We start from the raw sequence: 26,681 nt of genomic DNA, 5'->3' as shown, positions 1-26,681 counted from the left end.
TGTAAATTCAAGGAAAACTTCTTTCTGAATTAATTGAACAGTGTTTAACATTTATGGGAAAAATTGGATAAAGACCCAATAATGGGCGCAGGATTGTGATGCACGATTAACCCGCACCTGTTCGTTGCGACGCTTGCAGCAAACAAACTTTCTGCTGCCTGCTCATTATAATGACAGTAGCATGCAGCCCAGGATTAGATGTGCTGTTGAGTGTCTTCATGCCTTAAGAGGGACCCAAGGTTGCACAAGGCTAACATCACCTAAAGCTAGCCTGCACCTCTTGTAGGGGAGGTGCATTCTGGCTGGCGAAGGTTTTCAAACTGTTTGTGGATAAGTTTCTCAGCAGGAAAAAGAATGAGAATGGTTCCACAGTGTAGGGAGCATGGTCCAAGGTTCTCAGGCAGCTGAAGATGGGCAGGAGGCCCTCCAGATAGACACTGAGATGGCAGTGTGAGCAGATGACCATCACTGACAATGTATGCAGCCTCGTCCTGAGTTTGCAGTGCAGAAAGAACATCAATGACCTCATACATACGGTCAAGGTCATTGAATTCAATGGGCAGGATTTTCAGTTTGGCGGGCGCCCACAATTGGCGGGCCCAGGAGTGGTTGGGGAACAGACCGCCGGCCGCGATCGACCCCCAACCATGAAAGACTCAGCACTCCCAGGGTGGGGGCGGGGGGTGCAAGCACTGAAGTCAGAGCGGGCGTGGAGGAGCGCAGAATGAGAGCTCCCTTAAGGCAGAGAGCTGCCTCATGGGAGCTGGAGGATTTAAAGACAATTAATAAAGAATTTAAAATCCAGGGAAAAATGCCCACGCATCAGAATCAATCACCTGACCATATACATGTTGAAAATTCTGTCCATACATTTTTTTTAAATTTAATAATGGAAACCTCACCCGCCCGTGGATGAGATTTCCTAAAAAATGCAAATTCGCCCATCCACCAACCATAATGTTGGACGGGCAATGAAAAACCTCCGCAAATTGCGCCATTAAGGGGCTTAATTGCCCTTTTAATTATCAGCGGCGTGTTTCTGAGCTTAGTGCATGCCCGCCAACCGAAATGTACAATGATTTCGGGACGCTCGCCTGACGTCATCACACGTTATTTCATGCTTGAGCGGGTCAGGCGCGCATCCGAATGCCAAGCAAAAAATTTGGTGTTTGAACTTGACTTCTATCAACTACAAAAGTTAAGATGGCCTCCCAGGTGCATCATAACTATCACAAGGACTGTGAGGATGCCGTTAACAAGCAAATCAACCTCAAGCACTATTCCTCCTATGTTTACCTCTCCATGTCCTCTTACTTTGACCAGGATGAAGTTGCTCTGCGTCACTTTGCTGAGTTCAAGGGGCATTCACATGAGGAACGGGAACACGCTGAGAAACTGAATAAACGTGGAGGCCAAATCATCTTGGAGGACATCAAGAAACCAGGGCAGGATGGGTGGAGCAATGGCCTGGAGGCAACGCAGAGAGCTCTGCAGATGGAGAAGAATGTGAACCAGAGTCTACTGAATCTGCACAAACTCTCCTCTGAGAACACTGACCCTCATCTTTGTGACTTCCTGGAGTCTCACAGCTTGGATGAGCAAGTGAAGATTATCAAGAGGCTTGGAGATCACACCACCAATCTGAAGAGACTGGGAGCCCCTGAGAATGGCATGGGAGAGTACCTGTTTGCTCACTCTGTATTGTTGGCCAGGGGCTGCAGCCGAACTGCTGACACAGGCAAAAGCAACTTTTGACCTGAAGTAACCTGAGTTCAGTCACTGGCCTGAGCTGGCTGGAACGGTTTGAAGTAGCTGAGTTTCATGAAGAACAAAGGGAATGTGATAAGACGCAAGTCCTTATTTAGAAAAGGAGTAATGAGGTAATGCTACCTAAGTCCTTGGGACAGAGCCAATAGGGAGATGCCACAGACTAGGCAAGCAAGCCGAAACCAACGGGAGAGAGACAGCACAGCTTGAAGAGATAAGATTCAAAATAAGAATGGAGAATCTCGGGCGTGGAGCCAGTGAAGACTCCGGAGAACAACCATCGCGGAAGTGGAAGAACCTACGTCAGCAACGTAGAGACGATGTCAAGAGAGAGAGAGAATGGAACGCCTGGCCAGAGTCAGCTCTCCTTTTCAGGTATTAGCTTTTATATTCTGTGACCACTTAGGGAGTGTCAGAGAAACCTAGTGGGTGTGCATTTAGATCCTAGTTTGGGTATAAAACTGTATAACCTGGTGCAAACTGCATGCCTATATCTAACCAGATGTATAAGCTATATGTATATGATCTAACGACGTGAATAAAGCGAATTTAGAGTTAAGTGAGAATTGACTCTTATCCTCTTTGTACTAAGCCAATAACCGTTACCGGTGACCCCCAGTCAACAGCATTGACAGGGATTCTAGAACCATTTGTAATTTACATAATTTGACTGAAACAACCAAATTCCAGTGAATGCTTTGTTTGTGGTCAATTCAGTTTTCTCATCTGTTCCTGTGTACCTGGAAATAAAAATTGTTCATAATTGAACTTAGCTAAATTTTAAAAAAAACTCTGCCCAATGTCACTGAAGTGAATGCATCTTCAAATGCCATTCCTTACAGATGAACCAGGAGCCTCACACTTTGACCCATTCACCATATCCCCTCACTTATCTACAAACATTATGAAAGTACGAACATACGAATTAGGAGCCATTCGGCCCCTCAACCCATTCAAGAAGATTGTGGCTGATATGTCTGTGTTTTGAATTCCACATTCTCATCTACCCCCGATAACCCTTGATTCCCTTGCCTTAAGAATAATCAATGACTCCACCACAACCACCTCCTAAGGCAAAGAGTTCCACGGTTGCACGACCCTCGGAGAAAAAATTTCTCCTCATCTGTCCTAAAAGGGCAACCCCTAATTTTAAAACAGTGCTCCCTAGTCCTGGACTTTTCTACAAGAGGAAACATCCTTTCCACGTCCACCTTATCAAGGTCGTTCAGGATCTTGGTATACTTCAATCAAATTACCCCTGACTCTTCTAAACTCCAGTGGAAACATGTCCAGTTGGTCCAACCTTTCCTCATAAGACAACCTGCTCATTCCAGGTATCAGGAAGATATAATAATTTTATTGAAATTTATTGTAAAAATAATGGTATCTGTGTCTATATGTGTCTGTGTGTGTTTGTGTGAGACTTAATTGGATTAAAGGCAGTTGGTCTGAAGGCTTTGATATACTAAAAGGTGAGCTAGGTTTGAAATGTTAAGCAGGTAAACATGGGGGAAGTTTAGAATGTAAGGTGTAAAAGGACATTTGCATTTTTAAATACACCAGAGTAGATTGGTTTCAAAGGAGGGGTGAAATGTGTCATCTAGCTAGGTGAAGTTCAGAAACAGTGTGCTTATTTTTCCCAAAGATTACTGGTAAAATTAATACTATGATAACTGTTTATGATCATGGAGATAAAGTCCAAAGACATAGTGAAACAATGGGAATTTACATTCAAAAGGGAAAATATGTATAAAGGAGAGAAGATAGTGTGTAAAAGCAAGCATTTTAGGATCTAACAAGCATGAAAAACCTGCTGTCTACAGTGAACTGAAGCTAAGGAAACTCATTTTGAATGGATTGTTCAGGGTATCATGTTTCCTTGCCTGGGTCTTTTAAAATCTATGTATCTTACTGTTGGCTTAACAGAGGTGTAACTGGAAGTTAGATTAATTAGGGGATTTAGAAGTAATTATAGTAGTTATTTGAAGACATATGTATGTGCTTAAAACCATTTCTCTTATTAATAAATGTTTAATCTAGTTTTATAAAAACTTATAAGGCTTGGTGGTCTTATACTACTGAATTGCCCACATCTGGAAACATAGAAATTGAAAAAATAGTTGTGGCAGTTGTCTCTAGTTTCCCTCTGGGATTTGAACAACTCAGCATTTATCATTGGCTGTGCCATAACATCAGGTGTCAATCTCGTAAACGTCCTCTGAACCACCTCCAACACATTTACATCCTACCTTAAATAAGGAGACCAAACGGCACACGGTATGAGATGCAGTCTCTCCAGTGCCCTACGTAACTGAAGCATAACATCCTTACTCTTGTGTTCAATTCCTCTTGTAATAAACGATAGCATTTCATTAGCCTTCTTAAGTACTTGCTGTATCTGCATCCTAACTTTTGTGACTCATGCACTAGAACACCTAGATCCCTCTGTACCTTGGAATTCTGCAGTTGTTATCCATTTATGTAATACTCTGCTTTTTTTATTTTTCCTGCCAAAGTGAACAACTTCATATATTCCTACATTATACTCCACCTGCCAGGTTTTTACCCACTCACTCAACCGATCTATATCTGTCTGCAACCTCCTTATGTTGCACAACATCCTCTTCACAACATACTTTTCCACCTATCTTTGTGTTGTCTGCAAATTTAGTTACTATACCTTCACTCCCTTCATCTAAGTAATTGATATTAATTGTAAAAAGTTGAGGCCCCTGCAGGACTCCACTCTTCATATCCTGCCAATCAGAGAAAGACCCATTTATGCATACTCTGTTTTCTACCAGCCAGCCAACCTTGTTTCCATGCTAATATGTATGTTCATATGTAATAGGTTACCCCTACAGCATGAGCTTTTATTTTGTGCAATTAGCTTTGATGTGGCACCTTATCAAATGCCTTCTGGGAATCCAAGTGCAGTACGTCTACAGCTCCTTTATCCACAGCGTATGTTACTTCTTCAATGAACTCCAATAAATTGGTTAAACCTGATTTCCCATTCACAAATGTTGACTCTTCCCGATTACCTTAAGTTTTTTTAAATGCCCAGCTATGACCTCCTTAATGATCGATCAAACACCTTCCCCACAACAGGCGTCAAGCTAAGTAGCCTATAGTTTCCTGTTTTCTGCCCCCCTCCCTTCTTGAATACAGCGATTATATTTGCTACTTTCTAGTCTGATGGGACCTTTCCAAAATCTAGCAAATTTTCGAAAATTAACATTCCTATCCCATTAGCTACTTCTTTTACCATTTCCCTGGTGATTGTAATTTCATCAAGTTCCTCTCTCCCTTCCACCTCCTGATTTACAGCAATTACTGGAATGTTTTTGTATCCCCTATAGTGAAGACAGAAGCAAAATATTTGTTCATTTCATCCACCATTTCCATATTATCTATTAACTCCCCATTCTCACTTTCTAGAGGACCAACAGTCACTTTACTTACTCCTTTCCTTTTTAAATACCTGTAGAAACTCTTGCTATCCATTTTTACATTTCTCGCTAGCTTACTCTCATACTCCAATTTCTTTCTCCTGATTAACCTTTTAGACATTCCCTGCTGTTCCTTATATTCTGTCCGATCATTTGACCTGCCACTCATCTTTGCATAGTTATATGCTTTTTCCTTAAGTTTAATGCTTTCCTTAAGTTCTTTAGTTAACCATCGATGGTGGGTCCTCCCCTTAGAATTTTTTTAATAGTAGGAATATATTTATTCTGAGTATTTGAAATATTCCCTTAAATGTCTGCCACTGCTTCTCTATTGACCTACCCTCTAGCCTACTATCCCAGTTCACTTCAATTAGCTCAGCTTTCATCCCACATTGTTGCCCTTATTTAAGTTTCAAATATTAGTCTTAGACCCACTCTTCTCCCTTTCAAACTGGATATAAAATTCAATCATATTGTGGTCACTGCTATCTGGGGTGCCTTCAGTCTGAGGTCATTAAATAATCCTGTCACATTGCACAATACCAAGTCTAATATAACCTGATCTCTGGTTGGTTCCAGAACATGCTTCTCTAAGAAACTCTCTCGAAAGCATTCAAGGAACACCTCATCCGAGCTATTACTACCAATCTGATTTTTCCAGTTCATATGTAGATTAAAGTCACCCAAGATTATTGCTGTCCCTTTATCACAAGCACCCAATATTTCTTCTTGTATATTTTGTTCTACATTATGGTTACTGTTAGGGGGACTGTAGACTTAGTGACTTCTTTTCCCTACAATTCCTCTTCTCCACCCAAACAGATTTCACATCCTGATCTCCTGAACCAAGGTCATCTGTAATTATCGCATCAATGTCATCCTCGATTAACAGTGCTACCCCTCCACCTTTACCTAGCTTCCTATTCTTCTTGAATGTCATATATCCCTCATTATTCAGGACCCAATCCTTGTCAACCTGCAGTCACATCTCTGTAATGGCTATTATATCATATTTATTTACTTCAATGTGTTCTATCAATTTATTTACTTAGTTACAAACATTAAGATACAGAGGCTTTAGTTTTGTCTTTTTGTTATCTTTATAACATCTAGCCTTAACTGTTGGTGTATTCTTAGGTTTTTTTTTCTCTCTGTCCCTTCATGCAATTCTCTGACCTTCATTTCCCATATTTCTATCTTGTTCTCTTGCCTGGACTCTACCCCTTGATTTGCCACATCTACCCAAACTTGATCCGTCACCCCCCTGTTTAGCTTAAAGTCCTCTCTACTTTCCTAGTTATACAGCTCACTAGAACACACGTCCCAGCATGGTTCAGGTGTAGACCGTCCTAATGGTACATCCCCCATCTACCCCAGAACTGATGCCAGTGTCTCACAAACCAGGACCCATTTCTCCCACACCAGTCTTTGAGCCATACATTCATCTCTCCAATTTTATTTGCCTATGCCAATTTGCACGTGGCTCAGGTAATAATCCAGAGATTATTACCTTTGAGGCGCTGCTTCTTAATTTGGAACCTAGCTCCTCATATAGACTATGCAGAACCTCCTTCGTTGTCGTGCCTTTGTCTTTGGTGCCTACATGGACCATGACAGCTGAATCCTCCCCCTCCCACTGCAAGTTCCTCTCCAGCCCTGAGCAAATGTCCCAAACCTTGGTACTGGGCAGGCAATGTAACCTTCTGGACTCTCATTCTTTGCTGCAGAGAACAGTGTCAAACACTATCACTATACTGTCCACTACTACCACCACATTTCTGTTTGCTTCCTCTGCTTGAATGGCTTCCTGTACCATGGTACCATGGCCAGCCTGCTCATCCATCTTGCAGGCCTTTCTTTTGTCCACACAGGTTGTGAGCACTTCAAACCTGTTTGACAATTGCAAGGTCTGAGGCTCCTCCACTACTTTCTGCTCAGTTCTAATTACCTGTCTCATTCATGGTCACCTCCTCCTGTCCCTCACTGTTGACCAAAACAGACAACCCTATTCTAAGAGGTGTGACCATCTTCTGGAACAAAGTGACCAGGTATTTCTCCCCCTCCCTTATGTTGTGCAGTGTCTGCAGTTCAGCTTCCAGATCAATAATCCTGATCTGAAATTCCTCTAGCTGCTTACACTTTCTGCAGATGTGTTTGTCATGGATCACCTGGTGTCCAAAAGCTTCCACATGCCACAGCTGCAACATAACATCTGTCCTGCCTTTGTTACTTATGTTAGTTAGTTAACTTAATTTAATTGCCTTCTTAATTAACTTAGAATAATTCCTATGTATACTACATCTCTTTCCCCTGTGCACTATATTTCCATGTGAACCTAACTCACTACTCACTCTCCATCTAACTCAGGTCCAGTCTCCTGTGCCCCTTCCTGATCATGCAGTGTGAAAAGCCTGGCTCTTATATAAACCCTCTGATGAGTCACTAGCTAGTTTAGCTCTTTTAAAGCCAACCTAATAAACTAAATTAACAAAATGAGGGATAAAGTAAACACAGCCCCTAAGTTAGGTTAGCCGTAAAACTAAAGACAAAGTTTAAAGAAAACTTACAAACATCAAATCAAAATGTGATTAAGAGGGTCGATAAAGCCACTAGCTAGTTTAGTTTCCTGCTCCAGTAATTAACACCAATTGAACCAACTGCTGTCAGCTAATTGACAGATAACTGCCACTACCAATAGTTCCCTGCTTAACAAGCTTGTTGCTTTCAGTTGATCGACAGATAACTGCCACTACTACCAAGCAGTTCCCTGATTAGTTCTATATCAGAGCTTGATTCCAAATCTATATTTAAACCTGAAAAAGACTTACCAGAACTTACTACTTCAAACTAAATCGCTACTCAAATGGTCTCTGTCTCCCATCTCCTTGCATGCCTCTTACTGAACATTCTTTATCAAGCACAAGTTAGTCATAACATCCTTAGCCTCACCTCAGCCTTGCACATTTAGCACGGCTATAATCCTCAAGCTACCATCTCTCAGCTTCAGCTATTCAACCATGACAGGCACAATGACAACAATTTGTATTTATATAAGCAAAATGCTGAGGATGCTGGAAATCTGAAATAAAAACAAAAACAAGAAGTGCTGAAACACTCAGCAGGTCAGGTAGCATCTGTAGAGAGAGAAACAGAGTTAACATTTCCTATTCTGATGAAAGGTCATCAACATGAAAAGTTAACTCCGTTTCTCTTCACAGATGCTGCCTGACCTGCTGAGTATTTCCAGCATTTATCTTTAGTTTTTATTTTTACTTGTATTTACCTAGTTCCTTCAATGTAGTGAAACATTCCAAGTCATTTTCTCAGGAGCATTATAAAACAGAATCAATGTGTTGTTTAACTGGGAGCCAGTGTAGATCAGTGGGCACACAGTTGATGGGAGGTAGGACAACAAGATGACAGGAGTTTTGGATGACCTCAAGCTATGGAGGGTAAAATGTGGTAAGCTGGCCAGGAGTGTGTTGGAATAATTAAGTCTAAAGGTAACAAAAGCACAGATGAGGGTTTCAGCAGCAGTTGATCTGACACAGGCGAGGACTCGGGCGATGTTACGAAGATGGAAATCGTTGGTATTAATGATGGTGAGGATATGTGGTTAGAAGCTGTGGTCGGGGGTCAAATATGACACCAAGGTTGCATCAAAGACAATTGCCAGGAAGAGGGATGGCTAGGGAGCAGAATTTGTAGTGGGGACCAAAAACAATGGCGGAGGCTGTGACCCCACCCCCCCCTCGACTGAAAAATCGGTGTTGGGCCCTGACTCCAGATTTTTTTTATTATCAGGTTGTTAAGGAGCTAAGATCGTGGTTTCCACCACCAACTGGGAGGATATCCTGTCTCCAAGAGGTGCCAGGTAATCAGATGGCTGACAGCTCCACAGCCCCAGCAGCACCACCAAGAGTGTTGGCCATTGCTGGGACTGTAGCCAGTTGCCAATGAGGAACAGCAATGGAAGCAGGATTCAAAGGTGAGTTGGCACAGCTTTGCCAGCGCCAGTCAGGCAGATCCCAGTGGGTGGCTGGCGGGCGTGATCATGAGGCCAGTGGCGAGGGGACTAAGCAGGAGTGGCAATCATTATTGCTGGGAGCCTTTGTTGGGCAGAAGGAACCCAACCCAGAGGGATCCCACTACCCACCTGTAGCCAGGCTGCCAGGGTAGCAGTCTCATCATAAGGCATGGACAACACCAATTGTTGGCAAAATACTAGCTGCGGCAGGAGGGACCTTTAAGTGGCCATTAATTAGATACTTAAGGTCCTCAATTAGGCCAAATGCAGGTCGGCTACCTGGCACCGATCCCATGGGCTGGTCAAATTCAAGTGGGGGTGGGTAGGTGCTGGGCATGGCACCCCATGCCATGCCATCCAATTTTACACCCTGTCCCTGCCTGCCAGCCTAATCGCAGAGGGATGCTTAAAATTCTGGCCAATGGCTTTAGTCTTCCCAACATTTAATTGGAGGAAATTTCTGCTGATCCAGCACTGGATCTCAGATAAGAATCCTAATGATTTATAGACTATGGCGAGATTGAGAGAGGCAGTGGTGAAATAGTGCTGAGTCATTAGCATGCATGTAGCAACTGACGTGTTTTGAGTTGATGTTACCAACCAGCAACATGTAGATGAGTACTAGGAAGGGGCCAAGGATAGTTCTTGGAAGACCCCAGAGGTAACAGCACAGGAGTGGGAAGAGAAGTCATTGCAGGTGATTTTCTGGCTATGATTAGATAGATACGAATGGAAGCAGGTAAGAGCAGTCCCACCCAGCTGGACAAAGGTGGAGAGGTGTCGGAGGAGGATGGTGTCATCAACCTTATCAATGACTACAGACAGGTCAAGGAACCATAGAGTCAAATTTTCCATGGAAAAATTTAGGATTGCTGTCATGACATTCTTCAACAAAGGGTGACCAGTACAAGGGATGAACATCTGTGGCAGATGGCATTCAATGCAGTGAAGTGTGAAGTGATTCATTTTGGCAGGAAGAATGTGAAGAGACAGTATAAAATAAAGTGAGAAACTCTAAAGAGGGTGCAAGAACAGAGGGATCTTGGTATATGCACATAAGTCATTGAAGATGGCAGGGCATGTTCAGAGAGCAGTTAATGAAACATATAATATCTTTGGCTTTATTAATAGGGGCACTGAGTACAAGAGTAAGGTGGCCATGTTGAACTTGTATAAGACACTAGTTAGGCCTCATTTCGAGTACTGCATCCAGTTCTGGGTGCCATACTTAAGGAAGGATATGAAGGTATTGGGGAGAGTACAGAGGAGATTCACAAGAATGATTCCAGGGATAAAGAAGTGTAGCTATGAGGATAGATTGGAGAGGTTGGGACTGTTTTCCTTGGAGAAATGAAGGCTGAGAGGTATTCAAGATCCTGAGGGGTATGGACAGGGTAAATAGTGAGAAATTGTTCCCACTCAAGAAACCATCAAGAACTAGAGGGCATAGATTCAAAATAATTGACAAAAGGAGTAAATGTGATGTGAGGAAAAACATTTTTCACCCAGAGGTTGGTTGGAGTCTGGAACAAACTTCTTGAGGGTGGTGGAAGCAGGTTTGATTGAGGTATTCAAAAGGGAATTGGATTACTATCTGAAAAGAGAGAATGTCCAAGGTTACGGGGATAAGGCAGGGGAGTGGGACTAGGTAGAATGCTCTTTCAGATAGCCAGTGCAGACTCAATGGGTTGAATGGCCTCCTTCTGCAATGTAAGGACCTTGTGATTCTGTGTAGGGTAGGGTAGTAGAATATAGGGTCTTTCAGGATAGATTAGCCAGGCTCAGTCCTAAATTTGCCATTAATAAACCTGTGTATTTTTTTTCCACTGTCCTGGTTTAATTTCAAGTACTGTTCCAGATTTACTGTAAATGGAATTTGAAATAATTTTGTCTTTTAGCAGATAATTGTATTTTATACTGTGAACACAATATTTGTACACACAATTGTATTTTATACTTGTGAAGGCCATTCAGCCCATCGAGCTGATGTTGGCTCTCTGGAGATTGCTATCTTTTCTTATCATGCAAGTGATGGAGCTGCACCAATTGGTACGCTGGTGCACTGGGCAGAAATGCCATCTCACCGAACTCCATTTTAAGCTTTTCTTGAATGTGCATGCTATACTTCCTCGGCACCTGGATAGTAGGAACTGCATCCTCCCTGTGTGCAATGTGGCATCTCCTTTGTAGTCACTAATTGTGTCAAACCTGTCCAGATAGAGCAATTTCTGGTCTCTGACCAACTCAGTGCACCCCGTGCTGCAACTTTCCACATGGTGCTGACCTCATATATTGTGATGATCCATGAACAGCGCAAACTATAAAACTGGAAGCATCCATACCCTATGCATCATCTTCATCTGTTCTGTTTATAGCTCATCAAGTTTCAATTACCTCTTCCATATCAGCTCATGTACTGCATAAGGGGCCCGTGCCAATTTTTTTTTTAAATTTGAATCCCAAAGGGACAGTTATCTCTTTAAACAAACTGAATGAAGGAAGCCTTTTGATTGGTTTTGAAGATCAATTGTAGATTGCAAACAGATGGAGGTGAGTGTTAAATTTGTGGATAACACCTCCACTTGTGCATCGCACTCAGTAATTTCAGACATGTAAACAGCCAGTCTATTTAACCTCCAATTAAACATATTGTGTATAGCACTCTCGCCTTTGAATCAGAAGGTTGTGGGTTCATGTCCCACTCCCGGAAACCAAGAACTGTGATTGTACTCAAAAGAGTTGCAATCTGTGACTGTTGATAACTCGGAAGAATTTTTTAATGCAGAAAGCACTAATTAGGAACTGCGGGATTACTGCAGTGCCTGATATTCTGTCTACTAATTTACTGCAATTTCCTGGCTGGAGCTCTCTGTGGGCATCGTCCCACACTCAAAGTTCCTGACTGTACAATAAGCCCCTGTATTGAACTCACATTTCAGCAGGGTCCAGTAGAAAAGAAAATGGTGCAAGTGCATGATGGGCAGCTGATCCCCAACATCTAGTTTTCTGTGGGCAGGATTTTTCTGTCGGCGTACAAGGGCGGGCCCGACACACAGGCATGTAAAATGACTCGCGATGATGTCAGGCGTGCGTCCTGACGTCATCGCGATATTTCGTTCGGCGGGCGCGCACTGGAGTCGGCTGTGTGCCTGCCGAAATGTAAACGGCCTATAAGGCCATTAAGAAATTAATTGAGCCACTTGAGAATGCTGCTCATCCAACCTTAGAGTTGGCGGGCAGGCAAAAAGCCCAAGCGGCCTTCACGTTTTCCAGGAAACCTCATCCACCAGCAGGTTGAGGTTTCCTGAAGCTTTTATTTAATAAATATTCATAAATATAAAAGTATGTCCCAACTCATATGACACAGTCACATGAAGGGACATGTTTAAATAATTTTTTACAAAATTTATTTAATTATTTTAATATCCATTCAATCTCCCTGAGGCAGCTCCGTGCCACAGGCACGCGAAAGAGCGCTGGCCCCAACTCTCCCTCCTCCCCCCACCTGCAGGATTTTTCATATGGCGGGCGGGCTCGGTGGGAGCAGGCGGGGGTAGGCATGGAGCCGATCACCGCCCGCGATTGGCTCTACGCCGCCATTTTACACGGGCAGGCCAATCAGCGTAATACGTGACCGGTAGCGCTCAGCGCTACCTGTGCGGTCGGGGGGAGGAGGGAGGGTCGGGGCCAGCACTCCTTTGCGCACAGCAATCCCCATGAGGCACGGAACTACCTCACGGAGATTAAACGGACATTAAAATAATTAAATAAATGATATTAAAATTTATTTAACCATGTCACATTTTTATATTTATGAAATGTTATTTATTTATTTATTTAATAAAAGCTTCAGGAAACCTCATCCCGCCCATGGATGAGGTTTCCTGAAAAATGCAAAGGCTGCTTGGGCCTTTCGCCTGCCCACCAACCTTAAGGTTGGACGGGCAGAGTTCACAAGTGTTTCAATTACTTTAATCGGCTGTTTACATGCTTACATCAGCAGGCATGCAGCCAACTCCGGCACGCACCCACCAAACAAAATATCGCAGTGGCACGTGTTGACATCGGGACTCACGCCCCATGTCATCACTTGTCATTTTATGTGTCAGCGTTTCAGGCCCGGCCCTGAAAACTCCTGCCCTATGTGTGCCCTGTCTTTCACGAGTGTGAAATCACTCAGAATTAACTTTCTGTTATGTCAGTACTACTGTTGCCAAATCTGTTGCAGCAAGTTTATAACCCCAGACCTGCTTTGACACAGAACTTTGCTAATGCTAGGAGAGGCCCACTGTAATCTTATTCAGTTAATTGATTATAAATGTTGCAGTAATGGACTGAAGGTTTTTTTCATTAATAAGCTTATAATAATGATTTTGCACTTATTTAATTTTTAGTGTGAAGTTTGATTGGCATTAGCAGCATGAAGGATACTGGCAATTGTCCTGAGTGCACACCCCTGCAAAAATATGGGCTAATAAAACCATCAGGCTAAAAGGAAAACAATGTTCATTATTAAGGTTGAGGAGAGATTGATTTCAAGGTCATAAATTAATAATTATAAACTACTTGAACTTTGTTTTCCCCATTGATTTTGTTGATGTCAAAACATTATGGCATTGCCAAGATTGAATTATTGGCTTCTCAGCCACATGCTGGGTTGGTGTCTCGTGAACCCTGTTAATGGCTAAGTGGGCTTTTTAATATCTTAATCCTCTGGCATATCTTCATCATAACAGTGTTTATAGAGCCATAATAGTTCACTTGGGAAAAATATTTATTCCCTCCTTTCAGAGATCAGTGTGAATACCTCTGCCATTTAAACAAAATACTACTGTAAGCCTTTGTACAATATTGAATGGTTTGCGAGCGCTATATATAGACTAGGGGACTTCTAGGAATGCTTACAGAGCAGCAATCTAATCAAGGGGTTCAATAAGCACACCAGCTGGGAGAGCAAAGCTCAAGGAGCTTATGATTGTTAAACCTTGGCCTTGAAGCTTCATTAGAATGAATAGTAAATTGGATGTTCCTTTTTTGAGCAAGATTTATGTGTTTCTCAACTGTACTTGTGTTGAGGAGAACTCTTAGTGCCCTTTATATTCTTGCCGTGGGTTGAGATCAATACTCGATGGTCACTTGTGGCCTTATTATTAGAAATTAATTGCTAAAAATAATCTTAAATTGACAAGCCCCATGACTAGTCGTCAATCTGCAGAATGTTGTAGAAAAAGTCCCCCTGCTTCCCAGGAGAAGTAAATTTGAAGAAATGGAACCTGATAAGGCAGGTCAGCACATAATCTATTACATGGGTGTCTTGGCTATGTCATTCTATGAAGTCCTTGACATTCAGCCATTGGCATATCTTTCACGGCTCCATTCACAACCATGGAACTCCACACTCCCATTCCCATAGGGCGGAATTTTCCGTGCCCATTGGTGGTTGGCGTGTTTGGTGGCGTGAGTGGACAATATGGCAAGAAGGCCAAAAATGGGCTTCACAATGTCGTGAAACCAGTTTGCAATCATCTGCTCTGCCCGTCAATGGCTGTGTTTTCTGCCATCGGATGTCAGGAACTTCATTTTAATAGATCTGCATTTCATTAAAAGCCCAGCTCGCCGGAATCATCCCTCCACATTTCGTCATCCGGGCACATCGGTGTGATTGCACGCCAACGTGTTTCACAACTGAACATAAGCGACATGCACCCGGAGAGCTGCACTTCACTCGGGACTTCCAGGTTAGTTTGCCTTCCTTGTTTCGGGCAACACTCACAGTCATCAGCGCCAGGCTTCACAGACAGCACCACATCACTTTTAGGGGGGCTCATGGGCAGGTCTCTACTTATGAGGCCAGCCATAAGGTGGGGGTGGAATTTCAACAGCTGTAGGACTAGGGCTTGCTTGGGGAAAGGGGAGAATTGGCCTCAGGCAAGGAAAGAGACTGCAGGGCTAGGACATTATTGAGGAAGGGGGTATCCTAGGGTGTGTGTGGGGACACATGTTGATCTGTGCAAGTGGCCTCAAGAGGGTGAGGGCTGAGGAGGCAGCCTCCAGAGGAGATGAGGCCAGATGGAAATGTGAGGGGTGATGTCCCTTGAGCTGGCAGTGAGTGAGATGCCAGTGAATGTGTGATGGGCTTGTGAGTGTGTGAGTTTAGAGTGATGAGATGGTTGCCTTACCCTGGTGGCACGGATGAGATCATTCAACCTCTATCTGCGCTGGATGGCAAACCTCTTCTGTGCAGCGTTGGCACTGACCACCACTGCCACTGCCTCTCAAGCTGGAGTGGTGACACTGATGGGCCTCCTGCAGCCAGAGCAGCAATAGAGGACATCGTGGTGGGCTCCAATGGTGTCCTGAAGGCGTCCCAGGGATGTATCACTGATTCGGGGAACTGCAGTTTTTTTGCCTTTTGGGACCATGTCTTCTTTGCAGCAATCCTGGGCTGGAAGCACTGAGAGGTGTGCGCACGGTTGCACTTTACATATGGCGCCTGCCATGAGGAAACGGCAAAGTGACAGCGTGGTGAGCAAATGAGAGTCCGCCCACCATCGAAATGCCATGTTTCCCTGGAATGCATGATTAATGAAGCGGGATTGAGATAATACGGTGTGGAAAGCCGCTATTGCGGCCGACGGGTAAAATGTTCTTTTTCTCGCCCGCTACCGCACTTAGTGCAAATCTGGGACGATTCTGACCATTATCTCCATGAGTCTAGTACAGAACTCGCTGTGATGAAAGACTCAAATATGGTGCAATAGCAGGGAGACGGTGGCATAGTTGTGATGTCACTGGACAAGTTATCCAGCGATCCATGTTCTGGGGGACATGGGTTCAAATCCCACCATGGCAGCTGGTGGAATTTAAATTCAATTAATAAAGATCTTGAATTGAAAGCTAGCCTCAGTAACAGTGACCATGAACTTATCAGCAATTGTTGCAAAAAACCCGGTTAGTTTGCTAATGTCCTTTAGGGAAGGAAATCTGCCATCCTTACTTGGTCTGGCCTACACATGACTTCACAACAATGTGATTGTCTCATAACTGCCCTCTGAAATGCCCTAGCAAGGGCCCATATCCCATGAAAGAATAAAAAAAAGCCAGCTTAATGACTCACATGTTCAAATATCACTGACCATATTTTTCAGCTGGTGCTAGATAATTAAATTAAGCTCTAGGATGAAATTGTTACTAAGTTGAACTGCTCATCAAATTTTGGACTTGTCCATAGGTGGCAAACTTCTTGAAAGCTGCATCACTCACCGGGTTGGGGTAAGTCAAGGATAATTAAACTAAATACTCCACCATTGCCTATAGTAGTAAATGCCCAGGCATTGGTTACTATCACTAAGCGGGAGTCCATTGCATTCAGGTGCATTCAAATGAGTGGAGAAGGACCAGAAGCAGAAGCTCAAGGAGCTCACTGAATAAAATTGCATAATTTGGGTGACATAATTCAAGTTGCCAAATTTAGATTCCAATCTTGATTTTAACTGCCTGGGGTTTTAATGGTGTTCATGTGCAGTATCAAGACCTCTGACCTGCAGGGTAAGCTGGCTCTATTTGGTACAATGTATGTCGCTAACATTGTGTCAAGGCCCAGTATATCTAAAAATATTTTTCTCAAAGGGTTACTCCCAAGAGTATTAGAACACATTGCACCTTGGGGTGCTGAAGTTTAGATCTGCATTTACAGATCCCCACGGCTTGGGTTGAATTTTCCCTCCAGCTTGAGGCACCTTTGTGTTCTCCTACATACACTGGCAGCACCTACCTCTCCCCATGGGGCTACTGGCTGGACATCCCGACAGGGCCACTGATTGGGCCTGATGGTTCCTTGGCCACCCACCATCCTTAATTGGATGGGGCTCCCAGAGGCAGCTTCTTAATTGGCTGCCTCTGGAGTGATCACAACCGACATCCTATAACATCTGCTTCCGGATTCCTAATCCGGAATTGAGCCCAGCAGTGGTGTCCCGATGATCTCGGCAAAATCCAGCCTATTATGTTCCTATGGGTAGTTGCTGAATGGAGATCAAAAGCATCCCCACAGGCCAGGAAAGGGCAACTACCTATGGGACTAATTGATTCATCAAAGCAATAGCTTCTATAGCTTATAGAAACCTTTCACTGGCTCTCTAGATGGTTAGATAGTCCAATCATCCTAATAACATTCCTTTGCTTTCTTTCAATGGACAGCAAAGGAAAATGAAGGATACTGAATCCCAGGCCTGATGATATTCTGCTTCGGGACAGCCATGAGCAGAGGTTTGGCATTTGGAGCAGCAAGTTTTCTGAAGGCCTTGGGTGAGCAGGCCCTTATCAACTTCATGTGAGCCCCAAGATTTATTATGTTCACCACTGTTTATTGACTTCACCAAGGTAGTAGCAGTGAAGAAATCTGCCTCCTTTCTGTTAACTATTCTCCCAAACAATTTAACCTGAATTTCCCTGAATTCATTTATTTGATTGGTTTCCAATCTGCACCGAGTCACTTGTCTGGACTTCCTAACAGCGCTGTGAATTTAGCTGCACCAGATGAACTCCAGCAGTTCAAGAAGGTGGCTCACCACTGCCTTCTCAAGGCCTATTAGGAATGGGCAACAAATGCTGGCCTTGTGAGCGACACTGACATCCCAGGAAAGAATTTTTAAAAAAGATTTAGCCAAAGGATATCAACTGACCTGACACCCATGTCCCATGGCGATTGAAGGTTGCTCCATTATCTGTTGACAACTGAAATGGTATCCTCCCATTTTCATACAGCAATGGTGAAATGCAGTGTGCCTTCCTTTCTTTATCAACGTAACCATTGGTCAAAATGTTTGCTTTGAACCTGAAATGAGATAATGTCTGTGTTTTATCCAAGTGAGACATACATCAGACAGGACTTTTCAATGAACTTGGGAGGCACAAGATCATAGGGCGGGATTTTCCAGCTCCACCCGCTGCCAGGGTCATCTGGTCCCACCAAAAGTCAATGGGCCTCTGGCTGGGCCGTCAAATCTCCCACAGTGGGACCCACCACAATGGGCCAGAAAATCCCAGCCATATAGTCTTTAACTCTGAAGACCAAATATCATCACACAAAGGCAGGGAGTACAGATGATACCACTTATAACCATTACCTTCACAAAGATAGAGTAAAAAGCTGTCTAAGGCTTGCACCTGAAATCAAAACAGCATGTCGATTTTATGTTGAGATCAGCCGTAGCTCAGTTGGTCAAGCTGTCACCTATAATGTCAGAAGGCTGTGAGTTCCCAGTCCAAAACTTGGCAAACAAAACAGCAAAGCTGATACTCCAGTGAGGTACTGAAGGCGTGCTGCACTGTCAGAGGCCCGCCTTTCAGTTGGGATGTTAAACCGAGGCCCTGCCTGCCCACTCTGGTGATGTAATAGATCCCATGTCAGTATTTTGAAGAAGAGCAGCGGAGTTACCCCAGGTGCGCTGGCCAATATTTATACATCAATCAACACCACATAAAGCAGATTATCTGGTCATTATCACATTGCTGTTGGCGGGAGTCTGCTGTGAGCAAATTGGCTGCCATGTTTCCTACATTATAACAATGACTACACTTCCACAGTATTTCATTGACCATAAGGTACTTTGGGATATCCTATGGTTGAAAGGTGCTATATAATTGCAAATCTTTCTTCTGTTAAAAGTATCAGGAATCAGTCCCATTTACAGATTATGGGCAGATTTTTTTTCACCCCGTGGGCAACCTGACCCGAACGGGAGTAAAATACTGCGTGATGACGTCAGGCGAGCATCCCGACGTCATTGTACACTCTCACAATATTTCTCTCGGCAGGCATGAGCGAGAGGCGGCAGCATGCTCACCGATGATTAAGCGGCCTATTAAGGCCCTTAATCAATTAATTAAATTGAATTTTTGCTGCCCGTCCAACCGTTCAGTTGGCAGGCAGGCGAAAAGGCCAGGCAGCCTTTGGATTTTTGAGGAAACCTCATCCACGGGCAGGATGAGGTTTCCAATGTTAATTAAAAATAAAATTAAAATGTTTAAATCTCATTTTTAACATGTGCCTGCTCATGTGACAGAGTCACATTAAGGGACATGTGTACCTTAATTTTAAAATCTTTATTTTTAATGTTAGAAATCTACAGCTCTCTGAGGCAGCTCTGTGTCTTCAGGGAGCTTTCAGTGAGTGTACCCACACACATGTGCTGACTTCCACGATCCCCCTCCTCCCCCCACACCAGGGCAGCGCTGAGCGTTGCAGCATGAAATCAAGGTCAGGGCCCGATTGCGGGCGACAGACCACAGTGCGGCCGCTCCCGGGCCTGCCCGCTGCACCCGCCCAGCAAGGGGAAAATCCTCCCCTATGGCTCTGATACTCTGCCAACGCAGTCACTAGGTCACTCAATTATAATACTGCATTGAAAGTGCAATGTGGAGAATGTCTTTCAATGGCTCCGAATAGAAGTACCCATTCTGGCACGCTATTGGGCTGTGTGGAAATGTCCCAGGATTAATTGTACAGAAAGGACTGAACTCAGCCAAGGTAGCAGTATGGGTGTCATAACTGGCCTCCGTGCCTATGTACTGAAGAAAAGGATAACGTTCAGAAATCCTGCTTCTGATTGCATGTGGATATTGGCGAGGGCAGGATTGGACGTGGCTGTGGTGTCCCTACATAGTTGAATAACCTAATAGCACTGTCTGACCATCACACACACAGTAGATACTTAACACGTGGTACCTGAGGGCTGTCATAGTTGTCGAACCATACACCACCCTGAGTTATAGCCTTCATCTGGCAAGGGAGAAACTGGCATAAACAAGGCTTATGCCCTGAATTTAACCCTCTCCTAAAGCCTGTTGTGAATGGAATGTGTGGAGTGGGTGGGAGTTTATATTGTACCTGCGTCCTAACCTTCCCATTAGAGGAGGCTTGCATCACCCTTACTGCAGGCATGCAACGACCTCATAAATATGCAAACATTGGGGTCTGATGGCATCGCTAAAGATTGAAAATGGCATTTAAAAGCTTCCACAGGTGCAAGCAGGAACCTTCACTTTGCAACAATGGCAGTCACACAGCAGTCACAATGGAAATGAAGCAGTGCAAAACTATCTCCACCAGGTGATTTCACAGTGCCTCTTTGAACTCATTTCAGCCAACTTCATTACCAACCTGCAGCTCGGCTTCTGTGTCAATGCAAAGCCACAGCTACTTTACATCAATGTGGAATGGGTTATTTCAGATAACTGAATATTTTTCTTGCGGCAATGACTTTTCAAATTAGGTAGGAAAAGAAAGTGATCTAAGTTAGACTGCCAGAATAAATGTGAATTGTAACAGTGGGCATGAAAATTGGGCAGTTTCTAGAATGGGCAGCTAATCCAGGCTGGACATCCAATTTGTACATCCAACCTCTTTTCAAACCTTTTATTGTGGAAACACCACCTTATTTAAATATATATTAAAATGGATTGAAGAACCCATGAATGAATAATAAAAAAATAATTACAGGTAGATAGTCCTTAATGCTTACTGACTACATTAGAGACTCACTTGCAGACTATCTTATCTTCAGCATTAAATGTTGCATCAACGATGACAAAATCAGCTCCTCCCATTAAGGTTCCTGATTGAGGAGATATCCGGAGACAGAATTCCCTATAATCCGGGCAACATGTTTCCAATGATTTGCATGTCACATAACAGGAACAATTAGCCAGCTTTTGTCCACAATTGTTTTCACAAGAATTCTGAGCATCTGTAAGTGAAAAATAAAACATGTTCAAGATTTAATCATATACTTTCAAGTCGGCTATGATCAAACTGAATGGTAGAATAGGATGAAGGGGTTGAAGGGCCTACTTCTGTTCCTACGATTCCTATAAGCTATAAGCCCATTGACCCCACAGTTACCTTGGCTACATTTCCTCACACCCTGTTTCCTGTAAGGACTCGATGCCATTCTCCCTGTTTCTCCGACTCTGTCGCATCTGTTCAGACAATGCAAAATTCCAAACAATGCTCCTGATATGTCTTCCTCCTCAACAGGAGAATCTTTCCCCAGCATGGGTAATAGGCCTCAACCGTGTCCATTCTATTTCACAGGCTTCTGCTCTCATCCCTTCCCATCCTTCCCAGAACAACAATAAAGCTCCCCTTGTCCTCGCCTTCCACCCCAGCAGTCTCTGTATTCAGTGGATCATCCTCTGCCACTTCCGCCACCTCCAGCATGATGCCACCAAACCTTGATGCAAGCACATCCTCCCCTTCCCTCCCCTTCCAGCATTCGAAAGGGACCATTCCCTCCAAGACACCCTGTTCCACTCCTCAGTCATCCCCAACACCCTCTCCCTTTCCTACGGCACCTTTCCATGCAGTAGATGCATCGCCTGCCCTTTTATCTCCTCCCCTCTCACCGTCCATGGCCCCAAATGCACGTGGCGGTCCAGAAGAGTTCGAAATCCTGGAGGTGGACCCTTGTGGAAGGCATCTGAGAGAAACTGTCGTTTGGGGGGAGGTTCCAAAGTGAGTTCTTCGAGAGTGGAGATTGGAAACCCTCGTGTGAAAGGCAGAGTTCAGTGAGACCGGTTGGCTCACAGTGTAACTAGTGTCTGGGGGTGCGGCAGGTGGGGGGCGGCGGGGTGGTGGTGGTGCAGTTTGAGGAGAGATCCATAGGATCTGATTGAGGTGGCATCTGTCACTTGGTTTCAGAGTGTGGTGTGCCTGACCACAGGTCGCCTATTGGTTTACATGGACTGCGCACTTACTGTGATCATGAGAGTATAAGACAGCTTTTGTAACTTGTGTTATCCTTACAAATCTCTATATATCTGTAAAGGTATTGGTGTGGATGAAGGAGTATTGTAATATAGTTAATCTTTTCTTGTTTAATAAATGTTTTATTCTTTTGTTAAAAGTTCATCAGTGACTCTTGTGACTCTGTTCAGTAGCCATTCTCCACGTTTCTAAACAAAAAATAAAAGGTACGATCCATCAAGACGGGATCCCCCTGGGATTTGGCTTGTACAGTAATAACATCAGCTGAGATCATAACAGTATATATTCGTTCATGGGGTGTGAGCATCAATGGCAAGGCCAGCATTTATTTCCCATCCCTAATTGCCCTTGAGAAGGTAGTGGTGAGCCACCTTCTTGAACCGCTGCAGTCCGTGTGGTGTAAGTATACCCACAGTGCTGTTCAGGAGGGAGTTCCAGGATTTTGACCCAGCGATGGTAAAGGAATGGTGATTTAGTTGCAAGTCAGGATAGTGTGCGACTTGGAAGGGAACCTGCAGGTAGTGGTGTTCCCATGCATCTGCTGCCCTTGTTCTTCTAGGTGGTGGAGTTTGTGGGTTTGGCAGGTGCTTTCAATGGAGGCTTGGTAAGTTGCTGCAGTGCATCTTGTAAATGGTACACATTGATACCACTGTGTGCCATTGATGGAGAGAATGAATGTTAAAGTTGGTAGATGAGGTGCTGATCAAGTGGGCTGTATTGCCCTGAGTTGTGTTGAGCTTCTTGAGTGTTGATAGAGCTGCACTCATCCAGGGTAGTGGAGAATATTCCATCACACTTCTGACTTGTGCCTGGTGGACGTTGTACAGGCTTTAGGGTGTCATAAGATGAGTTACTCACCGCAGAATTCCCAGCCTCTGTCCTGCTTTTATAGCCACAGTATTTATATGGCTGGTCCAGTTAAGTTTCTGGTCAATGGTAACCCCCAGGATGTTGATAGTGGGGGATTCAGTGATGGTAAATCCAGTGAACATCAGTGGAAGATATTTAGATTGGTGTCACTCCCAATAACAAAAATCTATGCCAACAGATTACAATATTCACAAAAGTAAGCCTACTAGTGTGAATTGGTGATGTTAGTCTCCAGTTTATTTTTTACTTCAAACTTTCTTTGTTTAGCACTGGGGCATTTAATAGGAAATTGTAAACAGCTTTTTAGGTTGCACCTTGTAAATAATATCCAGTAGTAACACTTAGTCCCAGACTAACTGCAAATAAGTGGTAATTTCACCCAAAATTCAATCCTCCATTGGATATGTATCTACCCAAATAAGGCCTCCAGTACACATCTGTGAACCTAGGAACCCTCTTTCTTGCCTGGTACTCAACATGTGAACCCCCTACTTGTAGCCAGTGACAAAACAGGCAATCATTAGCAGCTCACTTCCACTGAGTGTAACTCCCCTCTAAAAAGGACAGACTGCCTTTAAGAGGGGCAGACTGACTGCTTCACATGACATCAGCGCACACAGTTTGTTCCCTGCTGAGTGCTCAGACAGCAGACAGCACAGGCCTCACTCGGACCAATGCTACATTCAGGGAAACAAGGAGGCAGCACCAAATTTGTGTGCTGCCTTCCTCAACAGAAATGGGTGTGGGTAGATTGCGAATTGCAACTCCATGCCTGAAAATGTGCCTTCACGAATTAGCTTTTTTCTTATTACCGTTCCTACTTTCTTAGGGGAAGAAAAGAGAGTAAGCAAATGGCAAAATGAGCCAGACTAGAGCTGCTGACCATTCTGATTCAATGTTAAGTAACCTAGTGTGGAGAAAAAAACAATAGAGCAGAAATGGAAAGAACATAGAGAACTGAAGGTGCCTGAAGAGCTGAAGGAATGAATAGAGCCAGCTCTTGTGGGTTACAGCCTACCACCATGATACTTAATTTTTAACTAAATTGATAATCCCTGCACAATCTAGTTATTACATAGATTGGAAGATCTGATATCCTGATTTAGTCAAGCATAAAATAACCCATGGCTAAGAACTAGAGGCAATAATGAGTGTCAACAACAGTTGGGTCCAATGAAATATCTGTGTGGGGTATGTCTTCTTGAGTTCAATTTCCACAAATAAAAACATCAAGACATACATTTATACTGAGACTAGGCTTTGGAAGTTACCAATTACGTCAAGAATTGTCCTGGAAACACAATTGTTTTGAGAAAAAGATATAAACTGCTGTTTAAGAATTACAATACGTTAACCATAAGCTCCATTTACAGATGGTGCATGGTATCCTCCCTCTACACCAAGCTGAGCACTTGAATAAAAGGAGCAGTATCTTTACTGTGCACAGATGTAGCCAAGCCTTAATAACTACATTATCATGGCACAGCAAATGGGTTAGGATTCCAGGCATTACATAGAATTACACAGAATGGACAGCACAGAAACAGGACATTTGGTCCAACAGGTCATTGCCAGTGTCCTTTTCATCTCGTTTTATCAGCATATCCTTCTAATCTTTTCTCCCTCATATGTTTACCTAGCTTCCCCTTAAATGAGTCTAATCTATTTGCCTCAGCCACCCCTTGTAGTGAGTTCCACATTCTCACCACTCTCTGGGGAAAGATAGCAGATCTCAAGGTTTTAAGGTTGTGGTAGGTTGGAGATGCGCATGTGACGGCAGGAATCAAAAAGCACAACCTCCAATTCAGATTACAACAGGTTACACTAGCATCTGACTGGATATTACGTTGTATGTGTGCACCTCTGAATGTAAGACTGCTCACAGGAGTGGCCAGCTACTACTGATCCTGAAAGAATATTGTTGCAGACAGGAGGGGGATTTCATTTAAAACAGCCCTGATTTCTCCACTCCCTACCCATCCATAAACAGAACGGTGTATTATAAGTGGTGGCGTATGTTCCCTTAGACTTCGGTTTGGAGTGATCCAATCCTCTATTAGTAACTCAACAGCAAACTTGAGATAAGGGGAAATAAGAGGGTTGGTTTATTTTACACACACACACACAAAATGCGGGAAGGTGTTTCGCAACATCGCTCCTTTTTGCTTTTATACAATAAAAGAAGGATAAGGGAAAGAAAGGGGTTCAGGACAGAGACCACGATAAACATAAGTCCAGAGTCCAGAATCACAGACCAAGGAAGAATTCTTTCACAGAGTTCAGCTGACCGAAGACCAGTGGTGTAAGATTTGCTTTTCTGGTGGTGTTGATGTCCCAAGATGATATAGGCACGCAGAGTATGAATCAGTTCTGTAGGTGATCGTACAAAATCTTCCCAGCAGAGTCAGGTTAGATGGGGGCCAGTTGTCCAATGCTTGCTACTGTGTGGCCTGCCAGTCAGATGTTAAACAGCAGATTCAAGATGGAATCCGAAAGCAGTATAATTAAAGCAATTCAAAATAGCTCAAGTCTCAGTCATGTAGCAGGGTGGTTTCAGGTTGAACTATTCAGCTAATGAGGCCTCTTGTTAAAACCCATTGTGTTTTGAGCAGGTAACTGTAGAACCATTAGCACAACGTTAGAGTTAAGGAGTCACAAATAGCTCTGCCTTTGTCCATAAATGGCTGATGCATAGGACCGGTCTACTATCCTTTGTGTTGGCTTGTCTGGAATGTTTATACAATGCAAGGCATGTTACATTCCAGGAGTTGGATGTGTTAGGCTTTTGTCATTTTTAAACTGCTCAGACACTTCCAGAGCTAACATCATGTGGGCAGTGGCATCCATTTTATCAGACCAGCCATTTGTCTATTTTAAAAGGAAAAATAATAAACATATATAGCCCACAATCTTATAATTAAAGTAAATCTAAGTAAAAAAATTCTTCACACAAAATGTGGTAAGAACTTGGTATTCATTGCCCAAGAATCAATTCAGTAGTTTTAAAAGGAGATAAAGGGGGCACTTCCATAGAAACTAAGGGTGGAACCACCCATGCCCACTGGCATCGGGCATGTTCAGCAGCATGTACAGACAATATGGCAAGGCCAAAAATTGGTTTCACGATGCCGTGAAACATCTTGCAATCAAAGGCTAAGGCCTGTCAGTGGCGGGCCGCATTCCCGGCTATCAGACGTAGGGGACCTCATTGTGAAACATCAGCATATCATTATGAAGCCAGCCCGCCGGACTCATCCTCTCCCCCCACTGGATCGTCCGCCCACGTCAGCAGGAAAACATGTTGGTGCAGAGCACGTCTTGACAACTGTGACATACAGAAGTCAGGAGTTGCCACCAGGGCCTTGCTCACATTGTGGACATCCAAGGAGCAGAAGATGCTTGAGCCCGACATAAACAGCACACTGGAGGAACGTCCATGGCATGCTGGGTGGATTCTCATGGACATGGCTCTGCTGCGAAGCAGTTCACGGAAGCTGGAAACTCACTATTGATGCTCACACCAGATGAAGGTGGATGAAGGGGAAGGTTCCATAAGATTGGACTGAATGGGAGAGGGAAGAGGTGTTGGGGCAGGGGGTGAGGTTGGGAGGCAGGGAATGAAGGTGTTGGGGCGGGGGGGGGGGGCGGGGAGGTGGTGAGGTTAGGAGGATAGAAAGAATGTATCAGGGGGGTGAGGTTGGAAGGGGGGAATGAAGCTGCCGGGGTTTGAGGGAGGAGTACGGGGGTGGGGGAATGAGGGGGTAACGGGGGAAAAGATGTCAACTGGGGAGGTAGG

General features: G+C 43.9%; 2 protein-coding genes and 1 pseudogene across 4 annotated transcripts in view; 1 reads left to right on the top strand and 2 right to left on the bottom strand.

Annotated features, from left to right (window-relative positions):
• LOC144687635 (synergin gamma-like) overlaps window positions 1-26,681 on the bottom strand; it is a 450,053-nt gene that overhangs the window by 36,454 nt on the left and 386,918 nt on the right. The gene's annotated exons all lie outside the window — the stretch shown is intronic.
• Window positions 1-26,681, bottom strand: part of susd2 (sushi domain containing 2) — a 125,824-nt gene that overhangs the window by 88,929 nt on the left and 10,214 nt on the right. For all 3 annotated transcript variants that reach the window (XM_078554004.1, XM_078554005.1, XM_078554006.1), the window contains exons 2-3: window positions 20,792-20,996; window positions 17,931-18,082 (exon numbers count right to left, since the gene is read on the bottom strand). In XM_078554004.1, coding sequence (XP_078410130.1) covers window positions 17,931-18,082; window positions 20,792-20,996 — 357 coding nt within the window. The remainder of the gene's footprint in view (window positions 1-17,930; window positions 18,083-20,791; window positions 20,997-26,681) is intronic.
• On the top strand, window positions 1,204-1,755 carry LOC144687203 (ferritin heavy chain A pseudogene; annotated as a pseudogene).

This window comes from Cetorhinus maximus, chromosome 12 (genome assembly GCF_964194155.1).
Source record: "Cetorhinus maximus chromosome 12, sCetMax3.hap1.1, whole genome shotgun sequence".
Taxonomy (NCBI): Eukaryota; Metazoa; Chordata; class Chondrichthyes; order Lamniformes; family Cetorhinidae; genus Cetorhinus; species Cetorhinus maximus.
Note: the sequence above shows the minus strand (reverse complement) of the source record. Positions and strands in the feature narration are given on the sequence as shown.